The sequence below is a fragment of the Anopheles stephensi genome, chromosome 3 (genome assembly GCF_013141755.1).
Source record: "Anopheles stephensi strain Indian chromosome 3, UCI_ANSTEP_V1.0, whole genome shotgun sequence".
NCBI classification, from domain to species: Eukaryota; Metazoa; Arthropoda; class Insecta; order Diptera; family Culicidae; genus Anopheles; species Anopheles stephensi.
Genome location: NC_050203.1, coordinates 34351544 through 34365299, shown reverse-complemented (window position 1 = coordinate 34365299; position 13756 = coordinate 34351544). Strand labels below are relative to the sequence as shown.

At 41.7% G+C, this 13756-nt stretch overlaps 1 protein-coding gene across 8 annotated transcripts in view; it reads left to right on the top strand.

Moving 5' to 3' along the window:
* LOC118509618 (inositol 1,4,5-trisphosphate receptor) overlaps window positions 1-13756 on the top strand; it is a 39147-nt gene that overhangs the window by 9327 nt on the left and 16064 nt on the right. For 6 of the 8 annotated variants that reach the window (XM_036050453.1, XM_036050450.1, XM_036050452.1 and 3 more), the window contains 2 exons: window positions 12416-12916; window positions 13019-13205. In XM_036050453.1, the coding sequence (XP_035906346.1) occupies window positions 12816-12916; window positions 13019-13205 (288 nt within the window). In that variant the 5' untranslated portion in view covers window positions 12416-12815. The remainder of the gene's footprint in view (window positions 1-12415; window positions 12917-13018; window positions 13206-13756) is intronic. The other 2 variants (XM_036050455.1, XM_036050457.1) reach the window with 1 other exon arrangement.

Genomic DNA, 13756 nt, shown 5'->3' with positions numbered 1-13756 from the left:
GTGTAAAAATTGCCGAGTTGTGAAGCGAAAAAATCTTCCAACCTGGAAAACCGCCCACATTTGGGTAAATTCAATTTCGAATTCGCTTGTGCGTATTGTGAACGTTGCTTTCCTGAGAGCTGTGGAAGCTGGAGGAATCGGCAAACCGACGCACTGTCCCGTGTTTCGCGTGTTTGCGTTCGAGGTAAGAACGGATGGATGGTTCGGTTCAGGTTTGTTTGTTTATTTGATCGCCGATAAGCAGCAATTCTCGGGTGGTATTATTTCGTGAAGCGCCTGAATTGGCTGGAGTGGCTCGATGGTAAGAGCTGAGAAGTGTTCCAAATTTCATCCACAGCAAATCTGGGAACAAATGGTAAAATGTGATATTGTTAAGAGTTAAAATTAGGAAAAAACTTTACATGAAAGGATGTAATTATTGAAATGTAAGAATTTTTAACAATTGGTGATTTGTATCCATGCCATAGGAATCAGGACATAGCACAGCATCGTTGTCGTTATGGTCTAATTTGAAGATGTTAATGCGAAGTCATCTGACCTAATCTTAATATGGTGATTAGACTACCCTTTGGCAGTTGCATGAGTGAGATGATGCTATAGCTGTAAGTACTTTTCAATTGCATTAATTCCTTCACGGATATTTCCGAGTCAGCGATCGCCTGAATTGTAGATCCTGGATATTGCTGCATGTTTTCATCTCGAGCACCCTGGCCTTAGAGATGCAATAATATCGAGCAAATTCATCGAGCGGTTTGATGATAACCGTTTAGAATTCACAACCATTATGAAAAAATGGCTTCCCGGAAATTTGAATAAAGATGGACGAAGTATTATACTACTTAAGAATCTTCATATGATGGTTACTAGTGAAGGAAAAGGTTATTTCAGTAATTGAAGATTCGACCTGTCAGCTTACAAAGGTATACAGTTGAAGAGCAGCTGCTAGTAGCGTCGCTGATATTAATCTTTAATTTGCCAGTCTTTAGCACCTTTGTAGTCTTGCAGTTTGCTGCTGCTACTGAGGAGAGTTGAGGACCAACGAAGACTATGCCATCAGTTCAGGTAGCGATATTGATAGACTGTCAGAAAAGGGACTCTTTTTGGTGTCTGAGACAGTAATGACCAATTACCTAGGCGTTATTTCGAGTTCCAGAATAGCGGATCGAATTTTAGAGAAGTGTATTTTTATTTTCTTGTGTTAAAAAAATTGTGTATCCATAAAGTTTATCAGTAAAATTTGCTTTTGTTGCTTTTTCTTTTTTTTGTAAATTGATTTAATTTAATACCTCTTCTTCTTTCTTGGCCTAACGACCTCTTAGGTCATGCCTGCCAGTTCTGGGTTCTAGACTTATTGATACTGCATAGTTGGATAGTTAGTAGTGAGGACTAACTATGGGAGAACGGTCCAGATGAGATTTGAACCATGGTCTTGCCGTGTGAAGTCTTGGGCCGCTGTCGCATCTTTCAACAGGACGCCCGGGCATTTAATTATAGTAACGGTTGTCAAAAAGTCAATAACATTTCTTGTGATGATTTAACATGCTCAAGAGAGAATATCTTCTACTTCTTCGGTGGCACTACAACCTCGAGAGGTATTGGCCTGCCAATTTCTGGCTTTCTGTGACTGGTTTTACCCATAGCAAAGTAGTCAGCCCTGCGTACGGGGAGGCGGTCTGAATGGGATTTGAACCCCGGTCCTGCCGTGTGAAGACCGGCGCCGCTGTCGCCTCGGCCACCGAACCGCCCCCTAGAGAGAATATATTACACAATAATTTATCACAAATGGAACTTTGAGCTAATTGTGAAGCAATAGAGTATAATAAGTTTAATGTTTTAAGTTCTCGATTTACTTTACTCTTACTTTAGCTTGAACATTGATGCTTTTTACTGATCAGTGTTCATCTTTCGTTTCTCTCATTCGCCCTTGTTGTCTCAAAATTGACTGCCCCAAACGTGCCCTGCAGTGTCCTGGCATCGATAAAAACAAAACGACATTTAAATAGCTTTTTAGTAGGTCTTTTACTATTATCCCTGTCTACCCTTCGTAGCCGATGGCATTCGTCCGGACAGTTGGAAAGTATAGGAGCATAAACTGACAGTAATACCTTCCGTTCAGGATCCGCCCAGTCCATTCTGAACAACCCAACCCATCACCGGGGCCAGTGGCAATTGTACTGCGCGTGGCAACCAGTGCGAAACAGTGCAGAAACACAAATCATTATAAATTTGTAATTAGACGTCTGGCAAAAGGGTCACCGACAGAGACGATGAGCCGCACCAGACAGCCCTAACATTTTCTATCACGCTAGACAAACGGTGGGCAATACAAACCAACCGCTAATGATTTGCAACAACTCGTCTAACAAACAAACAAAGTTTGCTGCTCCTCAGGCCTGGCAAAAATTAATGGTGACTGTCCCTGTGGGATTTGCATTTTATTAAACGGTCAACGGGTGACACCTTCGTCGGAGAAAGGTAAATTAATCATCTTATTCCTTCCACGCGTCGAATATCACACTCTGGAGAGATAGATAGGGCCGTCAATGGGAAGGAATTTTGTTGATAAATTTATTATAGCCGATGAAGGAATGAGAAATCAGAATTGCTTGACGTGGCTTATTGGGGCGCCTATCTTATGTGTCCCTCGCTGCGTTCTTCCAGCTCGTCGGAACAGAATGGATGCCTTTCTGTCTCTGTGTCTCTCATAAATTCCAGCATTGTTTGCGTGCTGCTGCTGGTCCTCCTGCTGCTTACGGGTGTTGACAGATAGTAAAATAATATGTCTCCTATCAAGCATGCTTTATCACGGCCGCGTTTATGCCGTGATATCTTGCTCACGATGACAGTGGACTTATGGGGTCTCATAAATATGGCACCTCCAAACCGTGTGCCCAGCGTGTGGAGATACAGAAGCTGTTGAGGATTATTCTTTTTACCGCCCTTTATAAATCAGACTGACGGCTCACTTTGGTTGGAAAATAAATATTATCACAATGCTTTCGGTTTTTGCTGACATTGAAGAAGAGAATTGTTTTATCGTACGCTGGAAATGAAAATATTGATCCATTCGAGCTTTGTATTTAAATGTTCGTTTTTTTAACTGGCTGACTGGAGCGGGGAAAATCCCACTCAGGCGTAATGTTTCCAAAACAACGCGCAAGGTAGAAGCATAATCATCAACATAACCATTGCCGGTAGCATGTGGCAAGCTTTTCCGATCGAAAGGCGCCCTGAAGAGCGAATGTTTGTAGGAATTACTCCGATTTCGTCCTATGAATTCTATAAGAAAGTTCAAAAGAAAAACGGTAAGCGAACGTTAGCGAACGATCAAACACAGATTGAAGACGCCAAGGAGATGAAAAGTGATTGTGCTTGTGTGTGGAGCAAATCGAGAAGATGCTTCGTCGGCACGATGAGGAGAAATGTGTTTGGAACGTAATGGAAAATGTAAATTTTCTTTCACCTTGCGTCTTTTGAATGTGAAGCGCTTCAAAGAAGATGCCAAAGGTAGGTTTCAAGGGATTCCTTTTAGAAGATTTTAAATAATTTGAACAGAAGTTGATGGAATTTTTTAACTTTATGAGATGTTTAAAATATCGAAAATTACATAAATAATTAAGGCATTCATTTGATGTGTCTGGCATACATACTGGCTAATAGACCTTCTTGTTAATGTTTGCATTGCGATCCTGCGATCCTCAAAATCGCGATTAAACTGCCAAAAACAGTTTTCCAAAGAACGACCATTATTATCATGAATCGAAGCGGGATAAGTTTTGGTATGTGCTTCTGTCACGACAACCCGGAGCAGATATCATACGAAATAAGCATAGCCCCCCCCCCATAAAGCACAAGCGCTCCTGATTATGCCTCAAGGAACTTTCTACTCTGCCCAAGTGTAGAACAAAAGAAAAGCCGTCTGGTTGGAAGTACAGTGGAAGACAAGTTGCATGAACTTTAAAGTGGCCTGAATATTTTGCAGCGCATACGTCTCTCAAAGTTCCGGTGAGTTGATCATATCATGCAAAAATGGAAAGAGACTAAGTGTACGTGCCGTGAAGTCTTTTTTCGGCTTAAAAGACATCCACATTTTTGCAGATTGCAAAGAACAAAAGAGGATTAGATTCTATAATGTTGATGCTTCTGGCAATGGAGGTTTAAAGAAATTTGAAAGGGATTTTTGAAGGGATTTGTCTGCAAAACGTACTTGTCCAATTCCAAACCAAACTCTTTGTGGGAGCAACTCGCTTAACACGTCTCCAAGTTAGTTTTGGTGCTAAAACAAATTTTTCCTCCCATAACGAATATCGTACATCAACATTTCCAGATAGTTTTAGCTCTACCTGGACCTACCTAGGGTTGAGATTGGGTCACTTCTTCTTTGGCCCAACGACCTCTGAGGTCATGATTGCCATTTCTGGTTTAACGATACCACGTAGTTGGATAGTCAGACCTCACTGCGGAAGTACGGGTCCGGATGGGACTTGAACGCCGGTTCTGCCGTATGGAAACCGGCTCCGTAATCGCCAGACCATCTTACCATTACCATTCCCAAAATTACCTTAAAATTATCATCAAATGTTACGCATTTGACTCTACTTTAGAAAGGCGTTAGTCGACGGGACCGAATCAGGTTTGCACCACGAACTTTTCAACTCTTGAAAAACAAACCCCATTTGATACCGTATTATTCACGTATCTCGTACGACCCCGTACCTAATTGATATTCAAGCGCGTAGTGACCTTTAAAGGGCCACGCGTAAAAATTCGATCGATTCAGTTCCTCCAGCAGCTCCAGCGTCTGAGGCAAAACTTTAATACCTATCTCTTCTTTTCTCTCTCTCTCTCTCTCTCTCTCTTTGTCTTTCTCGCCTCAATCAAAGAAACAATACCGCACAGTTGTTGTTGAACACCCGCAAGGTGTTGGTTTACAGCTTGAATGTGAAATGTACATGTTATACCCCACGGAGAATTGTAACCGGTCGGAGGCGTCGAAGTAGCCAACCGCATGTAAATGGTGTGTGCGGCGGCTTGTGCGTGTTCCGGTCCGCAAAAACACCATCGCACCCTCGCTCGGTGCTCATATTCTCGGTCTAACAGAAACGTGATAACACTACATTTGGTTGAACAAATGATAGTTGCCCCCCTCACAGGCGTTGGGCTACCAGGGCTAACAGTAAAATAGCTAGGCAAGTGTCTGGCCGGTACATGGGAGTTCGTAGAAGTTCCAGCAGTCACCCGTCAGTCAGATGCTTTTCCCGGTGGAGTCATTTCGTCGTTTTCTTTCTGGCGGTGAATCGGTCGGCTGAGCTCTGCCTGCCGGTGGTCACGTAACCGTGATTCGGAATCCGGTCTATCTCGGAGGTGTAATGGTGATGTTGGTGGTGGGTAACAGCTCGGCGAAGGAAGAACTCCTGATGTGTGACTTCCTGCTGTTAGACAGCGCTGGGGTGAAGTTTGATGCCGTCTGTCGGTGACAGGAAGCTTGGTATCGGGTAGAGCTGCCCGAGAAACAGTTCTCTAATCATCATCATCATCACGGTTACAGGCTGCCCCGCAGGTAAACGTGCTTACCAACGTGCTCGCTGTGCTGGAACACCTGTGACGGCTTCCGATGACGGGGATCTCGTGTGCGTAAAGCGTGAGCTTTTCAATTGCCATCCCTCGGTACCGGTTGAGAAATTACTCAATCCCGGTAGAGTTGTGAATATTAACGATGTTGGTTCTTTCTGGTTCGGAATACTCCCCACATCGAGAATCGTCAGGCTAGCTCTCCAAAGCTTTTCCAGAATCAATTCCTCACACATATAAAGCTTAACAATGTGTCCTCTTTATATCCTCACGAATCTATTGCAGCACAAAAGAGGCAATGGCGTACGTGTGTTATCTTACACTTGACAGCTGGTATCCAGCACTCTGCAAGTTGGCCACTGCTACTACTCCACAAGGATTACTGTTCCAGAAACTGAAATCTATTTTTACATCCTTCATTGTCGGATGCAGTATCATTTCGAGAGCATGGACTGCATTCAGTGTGCATCACTGCACCCGAGAGCGCACTCGAATGATGTGCCTTCGGAGCAAGCGTTTATTCTGACAAACGAGAACATTGTGTTATAAAGGCGTATCCGACGCTTTTCTAGCGCACCGTGACACGTGTACGTTTGTCCAGTACGATGTATTTTAGTATTTTTCTAGCATTAGATAATCCTTGTTGCAAAGCATAACACACTGCAATAACCAATCGCTCCGTACCGTCGTCCGTATGTATGATGCCTTTTCCCATACACCTGGCAGGCGGCAGCTTGCGTTGTGCGAGGGGGGGGGGGGGGGTTGGAAACAATGGGTGAAAGTGAGGATAAAAACTGTAACTGTAACGTAACGTGTAGGAATAAGTACGGAAACCATACGGAAATGCCAATTAGGAATAGGAAAATGGTTGTGAAACACATCGGGCCCCCCTGCGTGTGTGTGTGTAGTGACGTGGTTGTTTGAACCATTTTCCCAGCTAACGTTTCGTTCTTCTTTTTTTCCATAACTCTATCCCAACCCCAACTCAGTGTGTTTGTGGTGGTAGCAGAGGCACATCATGCAGCTCTAGCGAATGTGTGCTTTACTCTGTTCTGCTACCAGGAAGGAAATGCAAATGTAAAGCCTTCTTGCCGGTATACAGTTCTCTTTACTTTGTTCCGTCAGGCTTTTACCCTTTGCAAATCAGGTTTTGATTCAGGTTATGTCTGTGACAAGTCGCTTGAACGGGATGAATAAAATATTAATTTAACAATAGTAAATTAGTGTAGTAATTGTAGTTATAAGGTAAATTATATGCAATTCGGTGCATAAATCCAGTTTATTTCTGTGACGTTTCTGTTCAAGGCTTTCATTGATCCGTATTGACAATTATGCGAATCTAGTTCATGTGCTGCCCAGCCGCATCTTCTTTACTCTCAATTTCATGTGAGCGCAACAGATCTTCAATTGGTTGGCTGGTTTTTCTCCAGTTTTTGACCGACACACCCGGACGGGACTCAATTAGAAGAAATTGATGTTCAATTGATCGTTTGAATTCGCGATCCGTTACGAGTAGTTGGCGGCAAAAGATGTTAAACAGCAATTAAAACCGGGAAACCCAATACGGGATATCATTGGGCAGCTAGCCAAAAACGCCATGCTAGAGCTGTTGCTTGTGATTCGTTTGGCACATTGTTTGTAAACTATTGCCACACTACTTAGCGAGCGGATGGATGTGTGGAGCAGACACGAAATGGCAGCCGGTGTCCAAGGAAAGCGTAACCACCATGCGTCTCCATTTGCTGTATATGAACGGGAAACAAGCAACCTAATATGTTTTTCCTTCTCTTTAATGGTAGGGCTGGGAAAATCGGTTATTGATTTTTTCTCGACCACCTTGCTTGTACTGGTACTGGTCGTTTCCGTTCCCGGTCGCCGGATGTAGGTCATATGAAATTTGGTTTTAGTGTTCCGGGTCTTGCTGGGGGAGAGATAAGCGAGATAGTACTGGTTCCGGTGGATGTTTGCATGGAGATTTATTTAAAGTGTATTCTTGGCTTGAGGATCGGCAAAGTTATGTAACTCAGTGGGTTTCTGGTTCCCTAAATTATTAAACGATTTGTAGAACGAAGTTGTTTCATGGACTTCTAAGTACTACTGTTTATTCTGTAATATTTGTATCGTTAGGTTAAGACACATGGCAATTTCTTTCATTTTTTTTTAATTGAAGATCTTTTTTAGATATTATGACTTGATATAGTTTTGGCTGTTGGATTTCTTTCTACGAAGTATATCAATGTCATCTTTTTATCATAATGGAACAAGTTAAAACTATTATCAATAGTTTAAATTATCTAGTCTTATCTTACTATTTTTCCTTCTATTTTATACATTCCTTTTTAAAGGGTTCTCGAGATAAACTAGCTATGTTCACGCCCTGTTTAACCTGAACTCAAGATAACGTGTAGGGACGACTCGTTGGTAGATGCGACATCGGCGCCGGTCTTCACACGGCAGGCATGACCCAAAAGGTTGTTAGGCCAAGAAAGAAGAGAATAAGTGTCGCTAGAACTCTTTTTCGGAGGTGTCAGAGGTGATTAGAAATGGCTCGAACATTTTTCAGTAAAGTAGGAAAACAATGTTTTCATAAAAAAATTATTTAAATTTAAAATTTTACTTCACTTGAATAAAGCACTCCAGGCTAGCTTTGTAAAGTTTGTTTAAAGTTTTAAATCAACTTGAAAGCAAAACGGCCAGGCCGTTCTTAATGAATAAAAAAAAACAACTTGAATGAATTAATTTACATTAAACCAAAAATCTCCAAAGTTTCTCGTTTTCCATTGCAATTGAACTTTAAAATCTTCCATCAACCAGCTCAAGTCTAGAAACCTGCTCTCGATGGATGCCTCTTGTGAGTTTGATTTATTAGCACAATCATGTCCAATTACTCGCTGCCCTGTACCACCGGCAATCTGTACCGGCCCGGTTCGTACAACATTTACCCACAACCTTGCCTTCCCGTTCGCTCAGTCCCCGCAACACAACAACGGCACAAGACACTTACCGCTCGACGTGATGTCACGAGCTGGGTAGTTGTGCCGTATGCAATGCTCCACCGTGTTGGAAGGTGGGCAGGAAAAATGTTTATTATTCCTTGCGACGAGCCAGGCCATGCATGGAAACCACAGTACTAATGTGCGCCTTGTGTGTGATCGCAAACGAAAACGAGGTTCTTCCCATCGTTCGAAGCGTTTGTTTAGATACGCGTTCACGGTTGTCTATTTTGGAGTTTCGATTTTGATTCCACCGAGCGAGGTGAGCGAAAGATGTGGAACACGCCTGGGGCAAAATCACACAGCGAAGAGGATGAATTTTCTTTTTTTTTTCAATTACCGAGAAAAAGCCAAAAGGTCAAATACACGGCTGGCACTAGCAGGTTAGTTTTGTTTTTTTCTTTCGCCTCAAATCTCAAATCAATGTTTATCTTAAATCCGGTAGGTGAAGCCAATGCCACGGGTAGATTGATTCAATGACCAACGGGGGATTAAAGCAATTGAGAAGCAATTCGTTTGACTGGTACCAGGAAGGAAGGCGAAAAATAGAAATGGAGCTCCAGATCCAGGTCCAACCTCATTTCGTTCTACATGAACGAGCAAATAATTAGGGAGCAGCAAAGAGAGCTCCATTTTAAAGCGATTTCCCTCGAAGAGAGTGTATCCGGAACCTTGAGGTGGTGGAAAAAATGGAGCAAAATACGTAGTCGCACACACTGGTGTAACAGACACGCAGTTTTATGAACCTCCGTTTTTTCTAGGACCGCGAATCCTCCCTCCCAACGTTACGATATCAGAATCGATTCGGAATCATACAATTGTTTACGATTTATTTTTATGTCCTTCTCGTGCGCGATCTTCCCTCATACGATGAAGTCAGCACTACTGAACTGGATTGAATTTCATATCGTGTGGAACAGAGTTTATTGTACCGTTTAGCTTCATTCGAATCTGCTTATTAATTTGATACGGTCATTTTGCAACTAGAGTTCAGGATGTGCCAACGGTGAACATGGTGCACTGTATAAATTGTATTTGGTGGCGTAGGTTGATGCTAATCGTGTACCGGTGCATTGAATTTATACATTTCTCATGCAATCGGAACCATACCTAGGGCAGATTGACGCAATGAACGCATCTCTAGCCGCAACACGACTTGGAGGTGTGATCAGTTTCCTTGCAAGGTGTGATGGCTACACGCAGCTCACGAATGCATCTCGCGGGAGATAAATCCATTCACTCTCATTAGCTTTGTTTGTTTATCTGCTGCTGCCCGGTTGAAATGTGGCCGGATGGTAATGTTGCCACGAGCAGTCTCGCTCAATAGCTGCGAGAGGTGATGATATTATATTTATTTAAATCAAGTCAGTCAGTATCGATTTTGCCGGGCGTTCGTTTTTATCGTTCATTTTGCATACAAAAGGTGGCAACCGACAATGGGAACAGATTTAATTGTGTTTTTTTTTGTCTTAGCTCACAAACTGTTTGATCGTTGCTAGCGTTATTATATGCATTTGATATAAGTACTCAACTTTATAGCTTAATATTCTACAAATTTATTGTGGCCCGGTGGAGGAAACGTTAGCGATGCCGATTTTTCTCACAAAGGACTATACATTAAATCTCAACCGGATCGTCTTCCTATACGGAGGAATTTAATTTTACGAATTGAACGTTAAAGGGTTAAATTTTCCCTCTCTAAACAAAATGCTTTAGGTATTTATGTAAGAATTTCAACGTATTTTTACTGAAAGGGTTGATTTTGAATTGAGGAGGTTGCTTACACAAAGGAAACAGTATCGAGCGCATTACTGACCGTTTCTCTATGGGCTTTTTTCTATCTAACGTGTGGACTATTATCCTAAAATACTTACATATCGGGCCTTAACAATTCTCAATGCCGCTCACTCGATCCCGGCCGTTCCTGCGAACGCAACAAAGCCATCACTCAGTTTGGGCCTACCATGCCTCCTCTGTCCGTGTTGTTCATGTGCACGGTTTAAAAGGACTTCACGGGCCGAGCCGTTGGGTGTCATTCTTATGACATGACCAGCCCACCGGAACCTGGCGAATCTTATTCGTGGGTGAGATCACCGTACGTGGAGCTCGTCATTAGGGCGGCTCTTTCATTGTACACATGCCGGGCTAAAAATTCTTTTGAGCATCTTCCTACTGAACGCGGGTAATAGTGTTTCATCAGCAATGGGCAGATTTCATGTTTCAGAGGCGTATGTGACTGGTTATCCACCTACGTGTAAGTTAGGTCAAGGAGGACAAGTTTGAAGTGAAGTTTGAGACAGTTTTGGAGTCAAGGAACAAGAAGAAGAGCAGACTACATATTTACTTATGAGCATTACAAGATTTCGATCCTTAAAATGGGAATTTTAAAACACTCAAGAGAGTTTATCAAACGAACTATGGATAATAACAAGTCTACTGTGGAACTTTGTTATTGAATAATGGAATCTTACATTCAATGACGATGAGAATGCGGCTGTGGAATTTTCAGTTATGTGGAAATGAGTTATGAATTTTCGGTCGAGTGTATGATCCAATTCTGTTAAACTGGGAATTTATTAATTGTCATGCAATAGGGTTTAACAGAAAAATTTGTTAAAAAAGTTTATATGACTATAGTTTAATCTACAGCCCTTGCTGTGTAACATGCTTGCAATATTCCCCTATCCTGCCGTAATATTCTCCTTAACGATCCAAAATTTCCGTTATATGGATCAAAATCATATATTCTAGTGAAAAAAGAATAACTTCGTTTTTAACATCAGTGTATACAAAAGAACCTCTAAAGTAGCGACTAAAACACAACCCAAAAAACGTTTAAGCTACAACCGGGTTAAATGACGGAGAAAAGAATGAAACAAACTGTGCAAACACCATCTTCAATCTACCGTTTTTATTGACTACACTTTTATTTACTTGCGTTTCACCTCGCATTGTCAGCACTTCTTGTGCAGACATGGATAAAATGGCGCTCATGGCAATAACTCCTTGTCTATCCCGGTCTTATCCCGATCATGGCTGGTTGAGATCGTAACTTTAGTTGTTGGCAGTGTGTTTGCTGTGCTCTAATTTGGAATTGTTTGAATTTAGTTTATGCGCTTTCTCTGGAGCAAAATCGAAACGTACCGTAGCAGCTGTTAGTGGAATGTTTAAATCATAAAGTATCATGCACCTCCATCGAACATCCAGTACACACACACGCACCATGGAGTAGATATTGTTGTTTGATAAACGGTCGAAAAATGATATTTATTCTCAAGTTGCGTTGCTCAACAGTGCGAAAACCATCCTTTTCGGAGCGAGTACATCGTGGATTGTCTGTTCATTACTTTATTATCTCATGGTCTGCTTACAGCTTCACAGCCGGTTGTGTTATGAACCATCGTTTATAAAACAAATATGTAGGAGAACTTTTTTTAAATTTCAGTTCTTCTTTCCTGGAAACTGAACTGAACACACAAAGCAAGCGGGTACGAATTTATTACACAATATTTTTCGTTTTCCACGCTGCTGGTTGAAATGAAACACATTCTCCTCCATCTGTTGAATCCATGTGTTGTTGCGTCCATATGGCTCGTTTGCTGAATCGTTTGGGCACCGCTCATTGATATAGTTGGCACGGGCAACTACATTTCCCAGAACGATTTAGTGCTCAATTTCGATCGTCATATCTCATTCCATTAGGTGAAATATTCATTCCTCGATGTGTTGCTGTCTCCCTCTGTGTCATATTTTCCATTCGTCGAACGAATCCATATTGCACTGTCGCTGCAATGTCACAATCTTGCCATACTAATCCCTTATGGGTTGTTTTATTCCTCCTTTTATTACAGATGTTTAACCACTCCAATAAACCAGCCATCATCAAACCGTGGTGTAGTAGTGTGAATAAGCAAAAGTGCCGCAGAAAGTGTTAGAAGCATAGCAGCTGAGTAACTGGGCGTCTCCATTTTTTCACGTTAGGAAATTGTTAGTGAAAAAGATATCCAAGATTAAAAAAAAAAGATAGGTTAAGTGTCCTTCCGTCAAGGGGTTTCTAATCCCCCCACCGAGCCGAGCTCCATCTTTAGCCGAACGTGTAGTGGATTAGTGGGGAGCAAGTGTTATCCATTTTTGCTCCGAGGCCATCAAACCCATCTTAGAAAACAATACAAACCCCACCCGGGTGAAGACATAAAACCCGTGCCCGTGACACGGTGCAGAGCCACTAGGTAAAACACAAAAGCCTTCACAATGGGTGACAGCACGATTGGATCGGTAAGCTTCCTGCATCTCGGTGACATTGTGTCCCTGTACTCGGAAGGAAGCGTCTCCGGATTTCTTAGTACCCTCGGGTAAGTTTCGTTTGTTGCTAGACACTTTCTGGTGTTGGCAGCACATCGTTTGTCGTTTGTCGTGTAACCCTTGTTCAAACTATTCTACTCATACGTGTACAGTCTAGTCGATGATCGTGTGGTCGTGTGTCCTGGGGCTGGTGATCTTAACGATCCGCCGGAAAAGTTTCGCGACTGCCTCATCAAAATATGTCCCATGAACCGATACTCCGCCCAGAAGCAGTTCTGGAAGGCGGCCAAACAGAGCACAACAACGAACACCGACACGAGCCTGCTCAAGAGGTTGCACGTAAGTTTCGTTTTTAATTTTGCCAATTCGGGGCTTTTATTAAAGCAATAGCTTTAAGAAAGCATAGAAGGGTACATTACATGCAGAGATTTACATACGGTGATGGAAAATAGAGTAAGACCGTCCACGGTTTTCCATTGAGGTTATATTGACAATTATAAACGAATTGACTAAGTTTTTTTTTTCGTAAAATTTTGTATAAAGTTCTAGCTTATGCTTCAAGATGTCGAATTCAGAAGTCAATTCAGAGTACTTTTTGTCTTTCTGATGAAAATATGGCCAAAACATATTATACAACAGAACAAGACTATTCGTCAAATTTAAAATTCGAACATTTTTTTTCATGGTTTGGGTATCCTTTCTTTCTAATTTTTTACCATAACTCAGTCTAGTTTTGTTATTAAAAAAGTAGGATTGTTCTTTGTAATAAATTTTTGACTTTATTTACGATATTATTTTATTATTTTATTTATTTTTATTTATTTATTTATATTCTTAGTACTACGGCTTGACACAGTATTGTCTATATTTTTTTCTTATTCAGTGATTTT